At 39.2% G+C, this 22,293-nt stretch overlaps 1 protein-coding gene across 1 annotated transcript; it reads right to left on the reverse strand.

The window, feature by feature from the left end:
• Positions 1 to 226: 226 nt before the first annotated feature.
• On the reverse strand, positions 227 to 10,055 carry LOC127634947 (meteorin-like). Its single transcript, XM_052114719.1, has 4 exons — positions 9,730 to 10,055; positions 7,772 to 8,205; positions 5,310 to 5,369; positions 227 to 4,741 (listed from the first exon to the last, which is right to left on the reverse strand). Exons 1-4 carry the CDS (start codon positions 9,828 to 9,830, stop codon positions 4,428 to 4,430), a joined length of 909 nt encoding a protein of 302 aa, XP_051970679.1. The 5' UTR covers positions 9,831 to 10,055; the 3' UTR covers positions 227 to 4,427.
• Between the last annotated feature and the right edge of the window lie 12,238 nt (positions 10,056 to 22,293).

Consider the following 22,293-nt stretch of genomic DNA (forward strand, 5'->3'; position numbering starts at 1 on the left):
CCTGTTATGGCCTATAAGACAGCAACACAGCCGTTGCAACTTACAATGGATGGGCTTTAAATCTTCATTATTTTTGAAATATTTGTTTATAAATGTCACTGTGTGCCTAGTTTGCAACTAAGTAATAAGAGAAACTTAAAAAGTCAACCAGACAAACAAATTAGATATGATTTTTTTTAATCATAAAAAGAGACTTCTGTTTAAGCAGAAGACTTTCATACACACTCTACAATGTTAACAATATTTCTTAAATCCAGTTTTTTCTAAAAACATCTTATATACATTGATATACACATAAACACACATATTCATTTTACATACAGCAGTCACATTGTTTTTTAATGACACAGTTCAACATTAATGACAAACACAGGCAGCATAAAATATGGCAGCTTTGCATTTCTGTTCACTCTCCATGTTTGGTTTCTCTCTTCATTTGTTTAGTGCACATACATGGTTGACAATGATGGTATAAAAGGACAAAAGCAACAGTGGATGAATGGAATTAGAATGAGGACAGTGTTTGCCGTCATGCCTGAGACCAGCAGTAAAACTCACTAAAAGCTCTGATAGGAACAGTAGCAATGAATATTTTGGTGATGAGTTTGGGGGCAGGAGAGCAATAGAAAGAGAGGGGCAACACCAGTGTTGAATTCACTACTGAAAGAATATAATCTGATTTTATGACCCCATACCATCTGGGAGTTTAGCTTTAAAGATAAATCGTTATAGATAATATAGTAAGTATATCCTGTATATTCAGTATAAACTACTAATAATATCTTGCCAGAGTTCAGATTGCACCCTGTTAAGTTGTGTTCACAATGACAGCGCTTGAAGTGGCCAAGGCTTTCCTACTTGACTGCAGAATCCAACAGTACTTGGAGGTGGATCATGTGACCTCCACTGTCTGCACTCCCATTGGAGTGGTGGTGGCGTAGTGGGCTAAAGCACGGAACTGGTAAGCAGAAGGTTGCTGGTTTGATCCCCACAGCCACCACCATTGTGTCCTTGAGCAAAACACTTAACTCCAGGTTGCTCCGGGGGGATTGTCCCTGTAATAAGTGCACTGTAAGTCGCTTTGGATAAAAGCGTCTGCCAAATGCATAAATTTAAATGCATATTGCGTCATTGCTCATTCGCAAAAAAATCGTGGTCAGTGTGAACGCATACTTATACATTTAAAGGAATATTCAGGTTCAATACAAGTTAAGCTCAATTGACAGCATTTGTGGCATAATGTTGATTACCAGAACAATTGGTTTTGACTCGTTCCTCCTTTTCTTAAAAAAGAAGAAGCAAAAATCGAGGTTACCGTGAGGCACTTACAATGGAAGTGAATAGGGGGCAATTTTTGAACGTTAAAATACCAACTTTTTCAAAAGTATAGCCACAAGACATTAACGATCTGTGTGTTGACATGATTTTAGTGTGATAAAATCACTTAACCTTTTCAGTGTAATGTTTTAGCCAATTTTACAACTTCGTTGCCATGACGATGTAATGTCAACCAACCTTGAAACACTAAAATGATTGTAAAAATGACAATTTAAACAACTTTAGAGTTTAAATAATACACAAGTTTTAACAGAAGAAAGTGCTTTTATAAAATGATAGCCTAAGCCTCACATTTCTGCCGTTAAACCCTCCAAAAATGTCTCCTCTCACTTCCACTGTAACCTCCATATTCAAAGAAAAGGAGGGACGAGTCAAATACATTTTGGTAGTAATCAACATTATGCCACAAATGCTGTTGATTGTGCTTAACTTCAGTTGAAGGAATATTCTGGGTTCAATACAAGATATGTTTGTCAGAGTAAAAGTACTCTGAACTGCTTCCTCCTCGGTGAATAAAGGCCAACGTTTACTTTGGTAATCAGTGTGCCGCTACGTTTCACGCACAGTACGTGTAACAACTTTCATCATCAGCACAGAAGATGCGGACTGTCCACATGCAACCTAGTATTTCTAGACACGCAGGCAGTCCTCGTCTGCATGTGTCATGTCACTAAGTACTAGTAGTGCACATGCATCAAACGCTTCTGTATGAGTTTGCGTTCAAACAAATATACTTTGAAAGGCCGAGCGCTTGATAGTGCGCAAGACGGAACGGCACACGGAAAAACACCTTAACCCTAGCCTTAAGCTAAATCAAGGTAATGTGGCAATATTACTTTTTTAGTCTAGCACAAGGGTAAACTTAAGTATAGCATACAGTAAATGCTATCAGCTTGAAAGCATTAGTCAAATACTTCCAACAAAAAAGCAAACTATTGGTACAGTAGAAAATGCAATGTTAGCAATGAGGTAATTAGGGCATGCTATCTGTAACCATGGAGTAATTCATATATTATCATTATTGTATCTATTGTATTGTTTCCATTACTTTTACTTTCATATTAGCTGGTAGCTATTCTCAGCTTGTTAGCATATAAACCGTAGTTGATATCATATTTTATATATCTATAAAACATCTTCCTGTGCTATGCTACATATAGTGCATTTTGGTTCTCAGTGCCTGCTGCATCGCCCTCATTCTCTTCTTTTTACCAGTGCAAATTTAGACAATAGATGCGATTTTATAAACTTTTTAATATAATGTATACAGACATACACTGGCGGCCAAAAGTTTGGAACAATGCATAGATTTTACTGTGTTGGAAGGAAATTGGTACTTTAATTCACCAAAGTGGCATTCAACTGATCACAAAGTGTAGTCAGGACATTACTGATGTATAAAACGGCACATCACTATTTGAAAAAAAAAAAAAGTCATTTTTGATCAAATCTAGACAGCAGCATCACTCCAACACCTTATCCTTGAGTAATCATGCTAAATTGATCATTTGATTCTAGAAAATCACTTGTCATTATATCAAACACAGTTGAAAGTTGTTTGGTTCATAAATGAAGCTTAATGTCGTCTTTGTGTTTGTTTTTGAGTTACCACAGTATGCAATAGACTGGCATGTGTTGAGGTCAATATTATTTCAAAAATGGCAAAAAAGAAACAGTTTTCTCTAGAAACTCATCAGTCAGTCATTGTATTGAGGAACGATGCTTGAAATTGCCATAAAACTGCAGATTTCATACAAAGGTGTAACTACAGTCTTCAAAAACAAAGCACAACTGTCTCTAACAAGGACAGAAAGAGATGTGGAAGACCAGATGTACAACTAAACAAGAGGATAAGTACATCAGAGTCTCTAGTTTGAGAAATAGACGCCTCACATGTCCTCCGCTGACAGCTTTATTGAATTCTACCCGCTCAACACCAGTTTCATGTACAACAGTAAAGAGAAGACTCAGGAGGTCTTATGGGAAGAATTGCAAAGAAAAAGCCACTTTTGAAACAGAAAACAAAAAGAAAAGGTTTGAGTGGGCAAAGAAACAGACATTGGACAATGGATAATTGGAAAAGAGTGTTATGGATCTTAACCTCATTGAGCTTTTGTGGGATCAGCTAGACTGTAAGGTGCGAGAGAAGAGCCCGACAAGACAGTCACATCTATGGCAAGTGCTACAGGAAGTGTGGGGTGAAAGGTCACCGGAGTATCTGAACAAACTGACAGCTAGAATGCTAAAGATCTACAAAGCTGTCATTGCTGCACGTGGAGGATTTTTCAGATGAGAACTCTCTGAAGTAGTTCAAGAAGTTCTGAACAAATTGTAATAGTAATTTTTCACATCAGTAATGTCCTGACTGATACATTGTGATCAGCTGAATGCCACTTTGGTGAATAAAAGTACCAATTTCTTTCCATAAGAGAACAATCTGTACATTATTCCATACTTTTGGCCACTAGTATATATATATATATATATATATATATTCTCAATACAAAATCTCAACCAAGTGTTTTAAAAATGTTCTCTGTTCATGTACAGAATGTCAAATCAAAAGGTTTATCAAATGGCATTAAATACTGCAAAAAACGACTGCGCTACATGTATTGCGTCCAGCTTGTTTACTCACTCATCCCACAGGGGGGTTTGGAGTGTGCCCCCAACATCATGTGGACTTTGGATATTTGGATGATATGACGTTCATATCACAAGTGTCCAAAGACACAATTTCCTGAGTTTAAATAAGGGCTCCTGCTTTGAGGATCCAAATGTTGTGAGAAATCAGGGCACTCTGGGTTAAACACGTGCGATTAGATATATCAACACATATTAAACCACAAAAGTCCTTATTCAGATATCCTTCTTGATCCAATGAACTTCACTGAGACTTCTTTCCTAGTGACTTTCTATGTCACAGTGTCCATTTATCGCCGCTCAACCTTGTCCTTTCCAGAGAATCACTAGAGAAATATTTGGAGCTTCTCACAAAGAGTGACGGATCCTTATTTCACAGCAAATCTTCTGAGATGAACAATTCTGTGACAGTCAAGTGTCCACCTGGTTTCTTCTCATACATTCCATCAGTCGTTCACCAGAGTGCAAGGGATCGTAAGGGACTGTTTGGCCTGCTCGTATGCCTTCAGGAAGTCTTTATAACGTGGAGCACAGCCAAGCCACGCCTCTCCGAAGTGCACACGACCAGTAAACAGGAAGCTACCAGCGCCGGGACGAACGCCGCACTGTAATGGTGTACGAATCTCTCCTGACCGCGTCAGGCGGCCGCTATCAGGGAACAGTGCAAACTTTTGTCGGTAGACGCGTGTGGCGCTCACTTTGATCACTGCTGCCCCACGATCCAAGTCCTTTTCCACTGAACGAATATTTCCACGAACCACTGAAAACACAGAGAATATAAGTGTTAAATGGTAAAAATATAATGAAGCCAACATAACAGTATTCCAAAGACATGGTTACGTATTTTTTTAATACATTAACAAAGACCAAAACTTCAGACGGCAACTCCTCCACAAGCTTTCAAGCTACATCCACCAATTTTGGCACAGACCTTCATACTGTTCTGACTCGGGTTGCTATCACTTTTCTAACTGATACATCCATCTGTTTTCTTTTAATAGTGTTTAACTTTCAGACTTAACTTTTCATTTTTGAACATTGAAATTTCTGATTTTTTACTCTAGACTTTTGGTATCTTGGCAGATTTGAGCACAGTTTGAGATTTTCTGAAACAATAGAAAAGACCCAAGTGAGATGGGGTCCTTTTCTCAGGAGATACATCTGAGAAGCAAGAGACTTAATCAGTGTTGTCTGTGATAAACAATCAAGATATTAAAGAGATCTCGTTTGTGTTTTTTCTTTCATATGGGCTAACTTCGACGACTCTCAACCCCCCAAATGCACCAATGCTAAAATGAAAGCAAGAACCAAAAAGTCCAAAAGCTTACCAAAGTCACTGGTGCACACAGCCATCAAAATCTCAGTGTTATTGCACGGTCTGCAAGCTCCTAAGAAAGAGAACAAAAGGGAAAAAGTGTAAGTGATGGAAGTCACATAGCATAACAGCATGAGTCAAAGCCGTGCATGCATGATGTAATGTGCAGCTGTTATTTTATAACTCTGCAACAGTTGCGTGGGTGGCTGTTTACAACACCATATAACTGACCTTCTGATAGGTGTGACGTACCTCACCTGATCAAAGCTAGTTTAAGAGGTGTGTGTCCTCTTAATTCAGCACCTAACACTTCCCTCTTCCCCCCATGGAGTTGCTTTGGCTTTCTATCTACATGCGCCAGCAATGGGATAGCTGAATATATCTCACAAAAACCACCAACACAGACACTAATCAACTTTGAAACATCTTGTATTATCCGAGGCTCTAAAGTTTGAGTTCGAACCCTTTAGAACATACAAAATAATAGTATAATGATGCTACTTGAAGGAAATATTGTGGTACTATGATTTATACACCATGCATGATAAAGGTTACATTTTAGGTTAAATCAATGCACAATGTGACTAGAACATTCTACTATGACCTAGATCATTGAGAATCTTCACAGACATGGTTTTGTATGATTAAAATGTTTATATAGTATGATATTTACATGGTACTCCAAGTTACATAGGAAAACCATAGTATTACTATCATGATGGTGTCCAAAAGCCATTTACATTTCCAAGTACCCTCAAAATCATCTTTTTGAATCGTTACTAAAATATGACATAAATAAAAGCTTCAAAGTCCCCAACGTATATCTGCAGATACACGTGCAAACTTTCAAACTGTGCAACATGTGTTTCCAAATATCTGCGTGGGTGTGTAAGAGAAAGTTGTTGGCCCTTTAAAACTTTTAAACATCTTTCCCTGTCTTTCCTCTCTGCTCCCAAAACTCCGAACAAAAGATCTACTTTTCAGTTGTGTGGTTCCCATCCCAACCCCCCGTTACCATGGCGACTGCACTCTCATGCAGTTCCCTGAAATGGCTCACTATGGAGACAACCCCCCCATACTAAGCTTTTTGTTTTTCTCTCCCTACCCCCTCCTCATCTTTTCCTGTTTTCAAATCCAAACACTCCCTCCCCCGTTTCTCACAACTGGCTGGAAGTAGTTGCCCAGCTGAGACGACCTAGACAGTTTACATTTAAATAATTGCATTGTTACAATAACATGTTAAATGCAAGCTATTTAGAACGTGCACATTGTTTTTCAGAGTTGTGGTAATGAGCTCGAAACCCACGAAAACGTTCAAGCATGCTCTGTTCATGCTTTAGTTGTTAGCCTGTCTCTATCGATTGATGGGCACTCTTGACTGAAACCCCCCATCCACTCAGAGGTCACAGGCCAAGTCAAACTTAACTTCATTTGCTAGAACTTCATCCAACCTTGCATAGTTTCACAGTAGCCTACTGCAGAACCATCAACCTTCACAGGTTTGCACAAGAATTCTGGATTTCTGTGTAAATGTTTTTGAAGGTCTGAGATGTAGTGATTTTGGTTTTGTAAATGTTCTGTAAAATAACTGTTTGTTCGATTTCATCAGTTTTGTGGGCATCTAATATTTCATTATTGAGTTGTATTATGTCAAATCTGCATTCGCTCGGTCATCAACCACCCTTCATTTACTTTTCTGCACGGTAGCTTTGGCTGCTACATGCATTTGCGCCAACATTTTCTCAGGTTTGCAGGAGAATTCTGGATTTCTTTGCAAACTAAGACAGAATTTGCCTGGGTAGATATTTCTGAAGTTACTGAGATGTTAAAAGTAGTCATTTTTGGCAGATTTTTGGCTGACGTTTTTATTTGGGTTTATCAATTTTGTGGACATCACTTTCACAATCATTAAGCTGTATTATGCATCGGCCACCCTGCTCTATATATATTGGCATCAGCCATTAAAAAACCATAAAGATCAACCCCTTGTTGGTGGTTAGCCTTAATAAATGTGAATTGTGAAACTCTAAACTCAAGACAAGTTAAGATTAAAGGGTTAATGTAAGTTATATCCAATATTACAACTTTGTTGTCATGACAACAAACCCCTGTAATCACTGTATTGAATATGACTTTACACAGATAAGGTTAGTAAGCGATTATATTGCACTATCATCTTGCTAACATGCATAATATTTACATCTGGCTATAATTTTTAAACAGTGTGTATTTTAATGTATATGAATTTGCCCCATTCACTTCCATTGTGAGTGCCTTAGTGTAATCGTATTTTAATTTTTTAAATTGTTTTTTTTAATGAAGAGCAAGTCTAATACATTTTTTGTGGTAATAATTAACATTACACCACAAATGCTGTTGAGCTTAACTTGTATTGAACCCGGAACATTCCTTTAGAATATATAATACGCATAATGCGCATTCACAAACCACTGCTGTGTCTTTCAGAAAACTCACCTTTGCTGCTGATTGGATCCGTGTTTACTGACGGCTGCGCTGTCCAATCACCTCTCAGCTCGTAGCGAAATGCTGCAATGCGTTTGCTAATGTCCTGGTGGGGTGTTGCCTGGAGGAAGAGGGCCAGTCTTTCTCCAGTCATGGCACTGAAGCAGCGCACATGGGCGGGGCCGGGTGTCTCGCCCTCATCTCCCACCAGAAGCTCCAGGACCCCGTCTCGCTCCAGGTAGAGTTGAGCCCCACCCCAGTGTGGATCTTGCTTAACGCAGGCCGACACCGGACTTCTGTTGGACTCGCCCGGCCCCATGGCGCTCCATGGCAGACGGGGCGAAAGAGTAAAACGTAATGCTCCAGCGGGGTACAGCCACTCAACTGAGCCCTCTGCACACCTCAACCAAACCTGCTCCACATTTTTCACCGCCTGAGAAAGACCACTGCAGAGACAGAGAGAATATGACTTACTAAACTAAGGGAATACACATTTTTCTAGTGCACGGTTATTCTCTTAAAGTGATAGTTCACCCAAAATGAAAATTCTCTCATCATTTACTCATCCTCATGCCATCCCAGATGTGGATGACTTTCTTTCTTCTGAATATCTCAGCTCTGTAGGTCCATACAATGCAAGTGAATGGTGACCAAAACGTTGAAGCTCAAAAAGCATGTAAAGGCAGCATAAACATAATCCAAAAGACTCCAGTGGTTCAATCCATGTCTTCAGTAGCGTTATGATAGGTGTGAGTGAGAAACAGATCAATATTTAAGTCCTTTTTAACTATAAATTCTGCTCCCTGCCCAGTAGGTGGTGATATGCACAAAGAATATGAATCCCCACAAACAAAAGAAGAACACTTATGAGAGAAGAGCGCTAAGGAACACTATTTGTAAGTGGAGATTTGTAGTAAAAAAGGAGCGAAATGTTGATCTGTTACTCACCCACACTTATATCGCTTTTGAACACATGGATTTAACCACTGGAGTCGTATGGATTACTTTTATGCTGCCTATATGTGCTGTTTGAGCTTCAACGTTTTGGTCACCATTCACTTGCATTATATGGACCTACAGAGCTGAAATATTCTTCTAATAATCTTCATGTGTGTTCAGCAGAAGAAGAAAGTCATACACATCTGGGATGGAATTAGGGTAAGAGTAAATGATGAGAGGATTTTCATTTAGGGGGGAACTATTCTTTTGAAAATGGGAATTGAGGGAAAATGTCAGAAGTAAACCATTATGTTCATGCTGTATAGTCAAAAAACTTTCCCCCAAGATTTTATTTTTTCTCCTAACGAATATATTTTCCATATGTTCAATGGGGATTTTAAGACATTACAGGCTGCTTTGAAACGATGTGCATTGTGAAATGTGCATAGAAATAATTAAAAAAATATCCACACAAAAATGAATGCACAAAGAATCTGGAGTAATTTGGCCACTGCGTAAAGTTCAAGGAAAAGTAAACGCCCTCTACTGTTTAAACTATACACGTTCACCAACCCATTTAGCAATCAAATGTTTCCTGCACAAACAGACATATTATTACTACAGGCTATCAGGATTGCATCACCATCCATATCACACTTTTCAAACTCTCATATTTTACATAATAAGTGCTTCATTTACCCTTTTGCGCGGTAGGTTTGGCCGCTGCGCGCAATTGCGCAACGTTTCCAACATGTTTCCAATCAATATGTGCGATTGTTTTCCCCCCAAACTATCCTATGACTATCAATAATCTATTGCTATCAGATAGATAGATAGATAGATAGATAGATAGATAGATAGATAGATAGATAGATAGATAGATAGATAGATAGATAGATAGATAGATAGATAGATAGATAGATAAACCCTTAAAGCATTGCAGACCAAAATTGCATCGGTTCTTAACGGAATTAAAAACACAGAAATGGTATATGTTTCTTAACATGCATGCATGTATGAGTGATATTTACCTTCCTCTCCAGCTGCACTGGTCTTCTGAGTAACTGGCCGTAGTCAAACCCGTCAGAAATGGAATCCAAACCGCAAAACCCCACGAACCCAAAAGCTCCATCACTCCGCGCAAATGGACACTCCAGTTATCCAGAGAGAAGCGTGCGTAAATTCCTTCTCTTCTCTTCCCTGCCTTCCCAACTCTATTATTAGACCCACTGAAAACGTGCTGATTGCATCCTGTTCTAGGGTCTAAATGACTGACCTTTCTACACTAAACTTTCCCTCTCTTTCTGTCGATCAGCCCGTACCGCTTGACTAGTGTGCGTCATCTATACCGGGCGCACAGCGGCAGACTGAAGTGTTAGTGAGTTTGAGGACCGGGACTAAACTTTAAACCCCCCTCAGGGCAGGAGGCGTGGCTTCAACAGAGTTAAAGTCCATTGAATGGCATCTCTTCTGTTCACACGAGGTTAAGGAAGACCACAGAAGAATATTTAATCAGTCTCAGTTAGCCTCCTCTGAATAAATTTGAAGGATTTGAAAGATAACAGATTCTTTTTAGTGAATTGATTTGTTTGAACGGTTCGTGCACCAATCGATTCACCTATTCTTTTGAGTCGTATCTCGATATATGAAATACATGAACATATTTGAGCATGCATATTATATATGCATGCTAATATAGCATGCTATATTCAAATTCCAGTAGTATTTTGGAAAATACATGTTACATATGCGTTTTTTTAATACTCCGCACAAAGGATACAACCACATGTTCAGGATTGGGGGGTGGGGGAACCTAATCTAATGATTTAATAATAAACCATGTAAAAACCTCATATCAGAAGACCACTATTATGACTATTGGTTTGGGGGGAGGGGCACATGTCTCCCTCAATGTCTATGGTGGTTACAGCCCTGCTCCGTACCGTATATAGAAGTATGTGACTTTTATATATTTTATTGTGACTTTATTTCCCATTGAAAATCATATATGAACATATTGCATATCAGCTGAACGCATGATAAATCCACTCCAGTCCTATGTGGAGTGTGGACCTGTGGAGAGAAGCAAAGAAAAGGGGGAAGGATGTGGTGGGCGTGGTTTAGGGTAAATGGAGCTCTCTGTATGTTGTCCTACCCTTTGCACGGCCCATGCTGTGATGAGCTTTCATCTTACTGCATTATAAGTAAATCAAATATTCTTGTGTATTACCACTACATTATGGATAGTTTTCGTGCGTGCGTACACAAACGTGTGTCTTTAATGTGGTTATGACAGGACCTTTGACATATTCAAAGCCTTGTGTCCAGTAGCCTGCTGAGGTGTGTGTATATTGTATGTGTGTGTGTGTGTGAGTGTGTATGTGTTTTGTGTTCTCTACTGATCTGCTGGCTTTTGTTCTCTGGTGGCCACTTCAAAGAACAGACACATGAAAGCAAATGTGAACGTGCATGTATGTGTGTCTGTGTGCATGTGATTGTACATCTATGTTTGCATGCATCTTTGTGTGCTTTGTGCATGCTGCAGTGTTGTTACCTTTATTAAGGTGAGTGAATAACATTTGGACACTTACAATTATACCATTAACCTTAAATGTGGTTATATTGTGAAAGCAAGTTCTGAGGACGGCCAGCTGTATAATTTTTACTACATGCATGAAAACTGTACAAAAAGTTTAACCATGATCCGGTTTGGATTGATGTTGGTTCACAATGCTAAAAAAAATGACATTTTCAAAATGACAAAATGTCTTCAGTTTTTGAGTGTAATCAAACGTCATAAAATCAAACGGTGCCATAGGCCTTGTTAGCGCACCCGCCTCCCACACTTGACATGTATTAAACCTGGAATATTCCTTTAAGACATATGTAACCGGTCCTGCGCCAGTTCGAGCCCCGTTTGGAGCGGGGCGAGCAGGGCCGGTTACAATGGTGCCGTGACCCGGATGAGAGTGAGGTTTAGGGTGGGTGAGTGTAACGGGAGCCAGTTGGTAGCTGTGCAGTGTGTAAACCTCACTCACCTGACCTCAAGAGGAGTATTAGCAACTGACGCTAGAGGCTGTAGTCTTTAGCCTCCTTGTTAGCGCACACGCCTCGCACCGGAGATGCCGGTTCGAGTCCCGTTTGGAGCGGGGCGAGCAGGACCCATATGTCTTAAAGGAATATTCCAGGTTTAATACATGTCAAGCTGAAACAATAGTATTTGTGGCATTATATTGGCTACCACAAAATGTTTTCAACTTGTCCCTCATTTTCTTTAAAAAAAGCTAAATCTGGATTACATTGAGGCATTTACAATGGAAGTCGATGGGGCAAATCCGTAAATGTTAAAATACTCACTGTTTCAAAAGTATAGCCACAAGATGTAAAATAATATCCATGTGATTTTAGTAAAAATCTAAATGACTTAATAACCTTTCCTGTGTGAAGTTATAGCCAATTTTACAACTTCATTGTCATGATGATGTAACGCTGTAAATCCTAAAATGACCATAAAACTTAAATTCAAATAAATGTATTGTTCAAATACTATATGAGTTTTAACAGAAGAATGAATGCAAGTGCTTTTGTAAAATTATAAGATTCACATTTCTACCTTTTAAACCTTCATTTAAAAGTGGCCCCATTGACTTCCATTGTAAGTGCCTTAATGTAAGACAGATTATATATTTTTTTTAAAGAAAATGAGGGACAAGTCAAATGTATTTTTTTTCGGTAATCAATATTATGCCATAAATGCTGTCGATTGAGCTTAACTTGACTTGTAATGAAAGTATTATTTTAAGAAGACTGTGAATATAATGCATGAGCCATATGGACTGCTTTTATGGTGCTTTTATTGTGCTTTTTTGTCCTTTATGGAACAAGACCAGGGCTGGACTGGGAAGAGAAATCGGCCCAGGATTTTACATGGCAACTGGCCCAAAACTTGTTGAGCAGGGGGCTGTTTGCGGGTTTGTGTTGGGCTGTCCTTTTCTGTATATCGAGGCACCGTTTTGTGGTCCGTTCTGCATAATACGGCTGCACATTTTAGCTTATTTAGCCCATTCGGCATGTTTCACGGCAGACCCAGTGGCCCGCTCGGTTCTCCCAATGGCCAGTCCACCCCTGATCGGCCCCAAAGTACGTCGGCCCACCGGGAAAATGCCCGGTATGCCATATTACCAGTCCAACCCTGAACAGTGGTCACTAGCAAAATGCAGGTTATATAAAATAAGAATAATATTCCATTTTTCTTTAAGCATGGTTCAGGTTTATAATCGTACATTTTCAACCACACCAACAGCTAACCAATCAAACTCATCTACTATCTAGTTGTCAACAGATAAAGCTTCAACTTCATTTCAGAGCTGAATTAATGTTTTGCTTCAGTGGCTGTGCGGTGAACCCTTAAAGTGAATGCTTAGTGTTTTGACCCTCATGCAAACATGTTTCTCAAGTCCGATTATTGGTTTCTGTTGTGTGTTTGGGGGTTGAATAGTGTTGGTCTCCTTAGATCTTGATCCAGCTGTGTTTGCAGTCTTTCCCTTGACACAAACACTCACATGTGAAACAGCAATAAGAACAACAGTGTCATTTTTCACAGCTCTCTTATAAGGGTTTGCCGACAAATACAGCATTGTGTGTTTCCTCAATGATGGCACTTCTTACGTATTTTCATTCACTCATTCTCTTCTTCAGTGACTGATATCTATGCACTTTCTCTCTGCCTCAGCGTCCCTCCCTCAGTCTGGAATCCTCTCTCATTGTGTGTCCATTTGCATTAAGCGTGATTAGCTCACACCATCTCACATACACAGCCACATTCATGGACATTGCTCGCATGCCAACACAGTTTGACCCCCGAGAGAGTCGCCCCTCCTCTGCTGTCTAAAATATCTGCAGTCCTTTCAGACCAATGCCAGACAGGATCATTCAAACGGGCCACATCAGCAGAGAAAAAAATCACTAATGAGATCTCTTTAATATCTCAGTTGTTTCTTCTAGACAACAATGAGATTAATGGAGCACAAATGAAGGCTTTTGCTTAAGTCTCCTAGTTTTTCTCTTGAGAAGAAGACAATGTTAATCTCTCATGTGTCTCCTCTAGTTTCAGAAGAGATCACAACAAGGTCTTAAAGGAACGTTCCACATTTAGTATAAGTGAAGCTCAATTCACAGCATTTGCATCAAAATGTTGTTTACCACAACAATAAATTTGACCCATCCCCACCCAGAGCACAAATCTGGGTTACAGTGCACCACTTACAATGAAAGTGAATGGGGGCCATATGTAATAAATTTACTTTAGGTGATTTAGGAAACATGCTAAGTTGAAATACTGGCTTCTCCGAAAACAATGCTACTATTCTACTTCGAAATGTCCAGTCCGGGCCGGAATTACTGTTTGTGTTTTGGCCTGTGTGATCCCGCCCACTGCCCATTTCCCAATAGTATTTCAATACCCCGGGTTGCCAGATTTGAACCAGTTAACAGGCAAACACAGCGCGCTGCATCCATGGAAGCCAGCAATACATCTAGCTAACATTGAGTTAAAAAAATCCACATGAGCTGATTTATAACTTGCAAACAATAAAAACATTGCAAACTTATACATTAGCTGATCAGCTTACAGTGTAAGACTCGTCACTTGCCATTGTCAGTATACTCATTCCTGTTGCGTGTCCTCAACCTAGCGATCCCCGTGAGCTTCGAGTCTGGGGAGGACGGGGCAGGGGAGACAACTCTCTCCAATATTTTGAATTTGGACAGCATATTTTACCATTTTAAACGCTTGATGTTTTGCTCCTTTAACGTGAAAATACACACTTTTTATTTCTAACTATTTGTTACTTTTTATTTACTAAGTATAGCCACAAGACATAAACAATATGCATGTTAACATGATTTTAGTGTGATAAAATAACTTACTAACCTTTTACGTGTCAAGCTATAGCCAATTTTACAACTTCGTTGCCATGACAATGTAATGTCAACAAATCCTAAAATGACCATTTAAACTGCTTTAAAGCTCAAATAATACATGAGATTTAACAGAAGAGTTAGTGCTTTTATAAAAATTATAAGCTTCAAATTTCTGCTTTTAAACCCTCCAAAAATTGGCCCCATTGACATCCATTGTAAGGGCCTCACTGTAACCTCTATTTTTATTTTTTTTTATTTTTATTTTTTAAAGAAAAGGAGGGGCAAGTCAATATAAATTGTTGTGGTGCAAATGCTGCCCTTTGAGCTTAACTTAAATTGAACCTGGAATATTCCTTTAAACTGTGCTCAGATTGGTCAAGATCTGTCTGCAATTTCAAAATGAACTCAAACATTACTCAAATGATCTGAGCTATGCTATCCACCTTTATTTTAAAGCATCAAGTTAAACTCTTACTGTATGTCAACAACTGATAACACCTGATTTGTGTTGGAGGAATTATTATATCTCTTGAGCTTAAGAAGAGCAACTTCTGAGCAAATAAATTGTTCCTGTGGAAATGCAACCCTAAAATGACTTCAGATGCACCAACATTTTAGAAGCATTTTCTTCTTAAGGAAGAAAGTTTAAACAGTAGAAAATGCATTGCATTCTTTTGTAATACAACAAACATGTTATTGTTTCCTCTGGTAAATGCATTAAGTGAATGCATCTTTATAATATGGTTACATTTGTTAACATTATTAAATGCATTAGGTATCATGAACTGATTTACAATATATTTATTTTCAGTACAGTTGTTCAATGTTATTTCATGCAAGTTCATAGTGCATTAACTAATGTAACTTTTTACAGTTTTTAGTTTTACAAATGCATTAGTATATGTTGAAATGAACACTAGTTTACAACATTAGTTAACATGACCTAACAATGAACAATATTTGATATATATTGGCATATACTGATCTTGACTAATGTTAACAAATGCATCTTATTTTAAAGACTTTCTGCATGCATTTAAAAGTAATGTAAATCAAACTAATACTGTTATATTGTGATACCATATATCCTTGATCACTGGACACACATTGTTTTTCATTGTTAATATGATTTTGTGGGAATTTCAGGTGGTTTTATTAGCTGCAATCAGGATCTTTCCCTACAAGGACTTCCTACATGTTGGTGGTCTTTTCTCACATGTATGCACAAATCACTGTTATTATTGCTCATATGTATGGTTAGAATTTAAACAAAACCCTAACCCTAAAATGTGTTTTTGGCAAACAAGTAGTTTCACAAAGATTAGCTGTTATTGTTCATTGAAAGCTGTGAGTCCCCCACTGATTTGCTCGTCAGTTTTCCAAACTGAAAAGAAACATGGTATTGTGGATAAAGGCAAGATACATAAAGCCTGCCTTTTATTGCCTAGTCCTGAGGAACATCCACCGCTATCGGCCGCCTCAATGTTGGTATTAGTTCTTAGGGTGGCCAAATAGTTTTCCACCAATGTACTGACAAAAAGTCCCTGCTACACAGAACTCAAACACGCACTGGTATGTGTGTCTGCATATGTATGCGTTTTCTAATCGGCCGTCTCATTTCAACGTTTGTGACGGGGTCAGTGAGGGTTCTGATGTTTGTGATGGTAATGCGTGTGGAAGTGTTCAAATACAAAGGCAGGACACAGAAAGAGTCAGTCTGGCTGAGTATGTGCTCAAAAGACAATTTTAGCACCATTTAGAGTTTCAGAGGAATTCAGGAATGGAGAAACCCAGTATATACAAACGTTCCCTAGGGATTTGACTGTGTATGTGTGTGCGAATTGATCAATAATAGGACAAAAGCGCTGACTGTGCAAAATGTGACCGAATGCTTTGAAAAATAAAATTGAATGAATTTGGTTAGAGCAAAGTTCTGGACTTCAGTTTTTATGAGAAACACAGTTTTACAAGAATGACACAAAAACACATTTGCAGATAGGTATAGGCATGTCACGATTTAATGGCAGTGCAATTGGGAGACTCTGAAAAGCTGCCCTCTGACCTCCTGCCTTGACCCCAACTGACCCCTGAGTCTGTGTTGTCAGAGATCATTAGTCAAACACACACACACACACACACACACACACACACACACATGTTGTGTTTCCATGTTTTATGGGGACTTTCCATAGACATAATGGTTTTTATACTGTACAAACTTTATATTCTATCCCCTAAACCTAACCCTACCCCTAAACCTAACCCTCACAGAAAACTTTCTGCATTTTTACATTTTCAAAAAACATAATTTAGTATGATTTATAAGCTGTTTTCCTCATGGGGACCGACAAAATGTCCCCACAAGGTCAAAAATTTCGGGTTTTACTATCCTTATGGGGACATTTGGTCCCCACAAAGTGATAAATACACGCTCACACACACACACACACACACACACACACAAAGATCATTTGTCAATGTGTTTCATTTATCTAATTACTGACCAATCAGAAAACAGATCATGCTGCATTTTTTAAGAAGTAAAAGAGTGCTCACACACACACACACACACACACACACACACACACACACACACACACACACACACACACACACACACACACACACACACACACACGAATGCACGCATGCATCAGCACACCTACACACTCTCTTCTCTGTTTGAATTGAAATGAATGCATCTTGGGGACAGTAGATGAATTTAAACAATTCTTTTGTCAAGCTATACTGCTGTCTTAATGCTTTTCACCACAGTACATTTTTACATGTCCTGATATTTAGCTTGTCAGCCCAATATCATCAAATAAAGTTTGTAGAGGAAAATGTTATTGGTCAGATGTTGCTCTTTCACCTCAAAAGAGTTAATGGAGTTTTTAGATGCAAGGGCGTAGACAGGGTGAGGTTTACGATTTCTGAGGCCCCAAGCAACCGACCAACCCGGGGCCCCATTTACATAAATTACTAAATTGATTTTAAAACATGATTTTAAATTCATCCTATCAGCCGTCGTAGCCAAGTACATTCAACATGTTTAATGAAATACAAATCTACTTAAAGATAATTAATGCATGTGTTACAGTTTTTCCATAATACAGCCCCGTGCAATTGCGTGGTTTATGTGGTGGTTAAAACTGCAACTGGGCGTAGGTTTGGTTTGAAAGTTGGTAGGGACATATTGCAAGCTTGTAAAAATGAGTTTAAAGCATTGGACCTAAGATACAAATGGAAATCCACCCGTGTAATCTCCAAAAAATGATTAAAAAAGCCCTTATACAGTAATCACAAATGTCTGTGATTGGTGCATCCTGAACAACGCTTACTCAGAGGGAAAGAGAACATTTTTAAGCCTTTTTTATATTTACCCATACTACATACGTCCAAATGATACTAATGAATGCCCTGACAGCGGGAGACTATTGGTGATTTGTTTAGCGAGAACAACAGAGAATGTCCGATGTCTGACTCTTTTGCTCCATCGTTTTCTGCTTGTTATTCCTTCATTCTGTCTCTTTCCCTGTCCTTTTCTCTCTGTCATGTGAGTGAGTGACTCCTTTGTCATCAATATATTGTAAATCCGTACACTTTTGGAGGGAAACCTATAGCACATTTGCGACACCATCTTCCACTCCATCACACCAAAGACTGTGCCCTCAGGGTCAAACACCCCTGTCTGGACAGACACAACACTGTGTGTGAGAGAGGAGGGCGTCTTGTGTCCCCTGACTCAACAAGAAGTTCCCTCCAAAAGTTATTTTCTCATTCATTAGTCAGTCAAACACACACACACACACACACCCATTGGCTCTGTGTGTGTGTGTGTGTGTATTTGTGTGTTTTGCCCCACAGGGGTTCACCACTGCAGACACAGCAGGGGAGAGATGGGCCACCATTCTTTCTTAAAACAAGACTGAAAAGATTGCAGACTCAAAGGAGGGCTCTTTTTGTCACTTTTACAATGTTCTGTGGTTCCTCAGTTCACTTGACTAATTTGTGCTGTGAAACTTGTACTATAAACAGCTGCTATAAAAATAAAACAGAAGACAGCCTTGTCAGGTATAGACATTTCTCTTGTTATTGATTTAAAGAACAGCTGATATTCACATTTCAGAATGAACCTTCATTTAACAATAGTTAGTTGCTGCTTTGCACGATGACAACGTTGAGTCTAATCTAATGAAATTGAATTAAAAACAATAAACAAAACAGCTTCAGAAAACAAATGACTCCTAGTTTGCATACAGCTATATTTATATTATAAGTTTTGTCATTACCACATTAATAAACTTTTTTTATTTTACTTTTTAAAATGTTTACTCATCTTAGTATTTGTTTATATACATTTTTCATTTTAAATTGTACATATCAATGTGGTCTCTTTTTAGGTTCTCTAGGTTTATTATTTTAGATTTTATTAATTGTAACTTTCACAACATGCTCTTTCCCATAAGTGTTTTTGGTAAGAATGGCACTTAAGGATTTGGTAAATTCTAATACGTTTGTATAAATTAGTTATAAGAAAAAAATACTTATTTATGATTCTTTTATTCTGTTAATGTGAATGTCTAGTTCAGTTGGTTGTGTGTGCATGTGTGTGTGCGCGTGTGCATTTGTGTGTGTGTGTGCGTGTGCGTGTGTGTGCGTGTTCGTTTGTGTGTGTGTGTGAGTGCTTGTTTGTGTGTGTGTGTGGGTGCGTGTGTGCATGTGTGTGTGTGTGTGTGTGTGCGTGCGTGTGTGTATGTATGTGTGTATGTGTGTGTGTGTGTACGAGAGTGTGTGTGTGTGCGTGTGTGTGTGTGCGTGTGTGTGCATGTGTGTTTGTCTGTGTGTGTGTGTGTGCGCGCGTGTGCGTGTATGTGTGTGTGTGTGTGCGCGCGTGTGCGTGTATGTGTGTGTGTATGTGTGCCTGTGTGTGTGTGCATATTTGTCTGTGTGTGTGCGTGTGTGTATGTGTGCGTGTGTGTGTATGTGTGCTTGTGTGTGTATGCGTGTGTGTGTGTATGTGTGCTTGTGTGTGTGTGTGTGTGTGTATGTGTGTATATTTGTCTGTGTGTGTGCGTGTGTGTGTGTGTGTATGTGTGTATATTTGTCTGTGTGTGTGCGTGTGTGTATGTGTGCGTGTGTATGCGTGTGTGTGAATGTGTGCTTGTGTGTGTGTGTATGCGTGTGTGTGTGTGTGTATGCGCGCGTGTGTGTGTATGTGTTCAGAGGGAATTATCTTGTGTGCATTGGTTTGGAATAATTATATGCAGCTAACACTGTTTCAACTCAATATTTTCTAATGATGTGAGTATTTGCAAATGTTTGTGATGAAATGGAAAAAAGTGTGCATCAAAAAACAACATGTTTCAAATGTTTGTTCTATTTGTTCCAACAGAAGTTTTACATCAAATTGTTCTGTAAGTGATAAGATGGAGGGGTTTTCACAAGAAAGGTTAGCAGCATTAAAACTGTTTTGTGTGAAAATTAATTGCATGAATACAACATGAAATGTAACTGGGTTTTTGTGGTGCTTGCCCATGCAAAACTCACTGCAGCAATGCTAGGGCATTGCTATGCAGTTGCTAGGGGGTTCTTGGTGAATGCTCGGCTGGCCCAAGTCAAAATATCTCACCTCCAAGTCTCTATATTATTCTAGTTTCTTATATAGCCAACAAGATCACACAGGAAATCGACACGTTGCTTCCAAAAGTACTCTGAAATCGACCCCTTCTTCCACCAAATCACTGACAAGCATCATCAGTTCAAGTGTTGCGTGTGCTTTAGTCCCATAGGAACCAGAAAATTATTCAGAGGTTTAATTTTCTCTCTAAACTTGCATTTGTTTCTCCTCTGACAGTGACGTTGAAGCCTAGCGCACACTACACAACTAAAGCTCGTCTACTCTGATGTTTTGATTCGGCAACTGGTCTGCAACAAGAAGTCTCAGATCACACAGCCGATGGTTGTGTAATGTGTGCACTTCTGCGACTTGCCAAGACTAGTCGCAGACACTGCGACAGATTGCAAATCTCCGCCAGGTGTGCACACTGAGCAAAAGCCAATGAAATAGAGAGAGAGCTAAAGGAGAGCAATGCACTGAGGTGGTGCAGGAAACTAAAATAAAACATCACTCACATCTCCCTGCCCGCTGTCCCGTCATCTTTTTCAATTGTTTTTATTTTTTCTTCTGTTCTCTGCTAATCGGTGAAATAAACTGACGCGAGCCATTCTTTCATGTTGTTTGTTGACATGTTATCACGAATAAACTCTCCCGTTGCTATGTGCATTCAATTCAGGATAGTATCTTCAAGATGCGTACTTGTACTTGTGATCTGATCACCCAAAATGCATCTTAGTACCCATTGTTAACAGGGCTTCAGTCATGGACGAATGGTTGTGTAGATGATACAGACAGTCGTTCTGATTGTATTACAGTATATCATTTACAATTAAAAATACAACTCGATTTTAGTGCCTATCTGTGGACGTTTTACCTGGAATCTGGAGCTCACACGTGCCCATACATTTAACAACACTTCCATCTTCAGCCACTGGGGGCAGTGATTCTATTTTCGGTAAGCGCAGACCGATTTCAGCAGCAAAACATTTGACCTACCATTGCCAAATTCACAGTGTGATCTGTCTGAAATGGCTGGAGTCCCTTCTTCAATGTAAAACAATTGTATTTTTTTCACCTACTCTATAGTACGCCAGTCAAAAATCAGAAGTCAAATTGCATATAAAATTAATAGCGCAGACAGGTATCATTCATGTAGCAAAATCATTAAAAAACAACAACAAAAAAACAGGATGTGTCACGCACCAAAGTCTAATACTTAGGGTTAGGCTTCATTTAAATCTGCAATCCTATGAGCAATAATAATGGTGATGATTGTCTTCGAAAACACCAATGTGAGCCAATGTGATTGCTCAAATAGTGCGACTGCAAAGTGTCTCCTCTGGGCAGGGAGTTTTTATACACCTCCTTAAACAGGAAACATTAATTAGAGGGTGTGTGTGACCTTTGACTCCACAGCTGAGGGCATGGGTGACCCCTGACTAGTACAGGAAAAATAAAGTCATGCCTAAACACGCACACAGAGCTGAACCCGTTCCACCGTCCTCAGCCTGTGGTGACAGTGAATGGAGATTGATGCAAATGAACACTTTGATTTCATGAAAGGTACTTGTGAATGAGCGTTAATGAATGAACTGTTCATCACATTCTGTCAGGCTGCCAAAACCCAAACACACACAGCCTATTTGTGAGGACATTGCAGTCTTTTGTGTTTAGTGCTCAGTGAAGTGGCACCTCTTGTTCAGGTTACCAGGATTATGTGAAACTGTGCCAAGAGAGAGAGAGAAACGGTTCTTTTCCTTCAGACACTTTTTTCAAGCCAACAGTCTTTGTGCAAAAGTTCAAAGATTTTAATGCAGCAGGTTTGGGAATTAGAGAGGTCATTTTGCATGTGTGATTTGACTTGGCTATACATTGGGGACAAAATATATACGCCAGAAGGCCTGCCAACAGTCCTGTATTAGTCAGGACTTCCCATACTTTGGCCTTACAGACGATATCCCCAACATGACGCCTATCGTGTCGAAATTGATGGACGAAACGCTTTGGACGAGGTCCCGACTGGAAGGCATTCTGTTCTGTATTGAAGCAGTAA

The sequence above is a fragment of the Xyrauchen texanus genome, chromosome 42, assembly GCF_025860055.1.
Source record: "Xyrauchen texanus isolate HMW12.3.18 chromosome 42, RBS_HiC_50CHRs, whole genome shotgun sequence".
In the NCBI taxonomy this organism is placed as follows: Eukaryota; Metazoa; Chordata; class Actinopteri; order Cypriniformes; family Catostomidae; genus Xyrauchen; species Xyrauchen texanus.

Bases quoted from the DNA above. Each gene is read 5' to 3' on its own strand.
- LOC127634947 (XM_052114719.1), bottom strand. From the start codon at position 9,830: ATGGAGCTTTTGGGTTCGTGGGGTTTTGCGGTTTGGATTCCATTTCTG. The intron at 8,206-9,729 runs GTAAATATCACT...CTGTCTCTGCAG, and splicing joins CAGTGCAGCTGGAGAGGAAG to TGGTCTTTCTCAGGCGGTGA. The intron at 5,370-7,771 runs GTGAGTTTTCTG...TCTCTTTCTTAG, and splicing joins GGATCCAATCAGCAGCAAAG to GAGCTTGCAGACCGTGCAAT.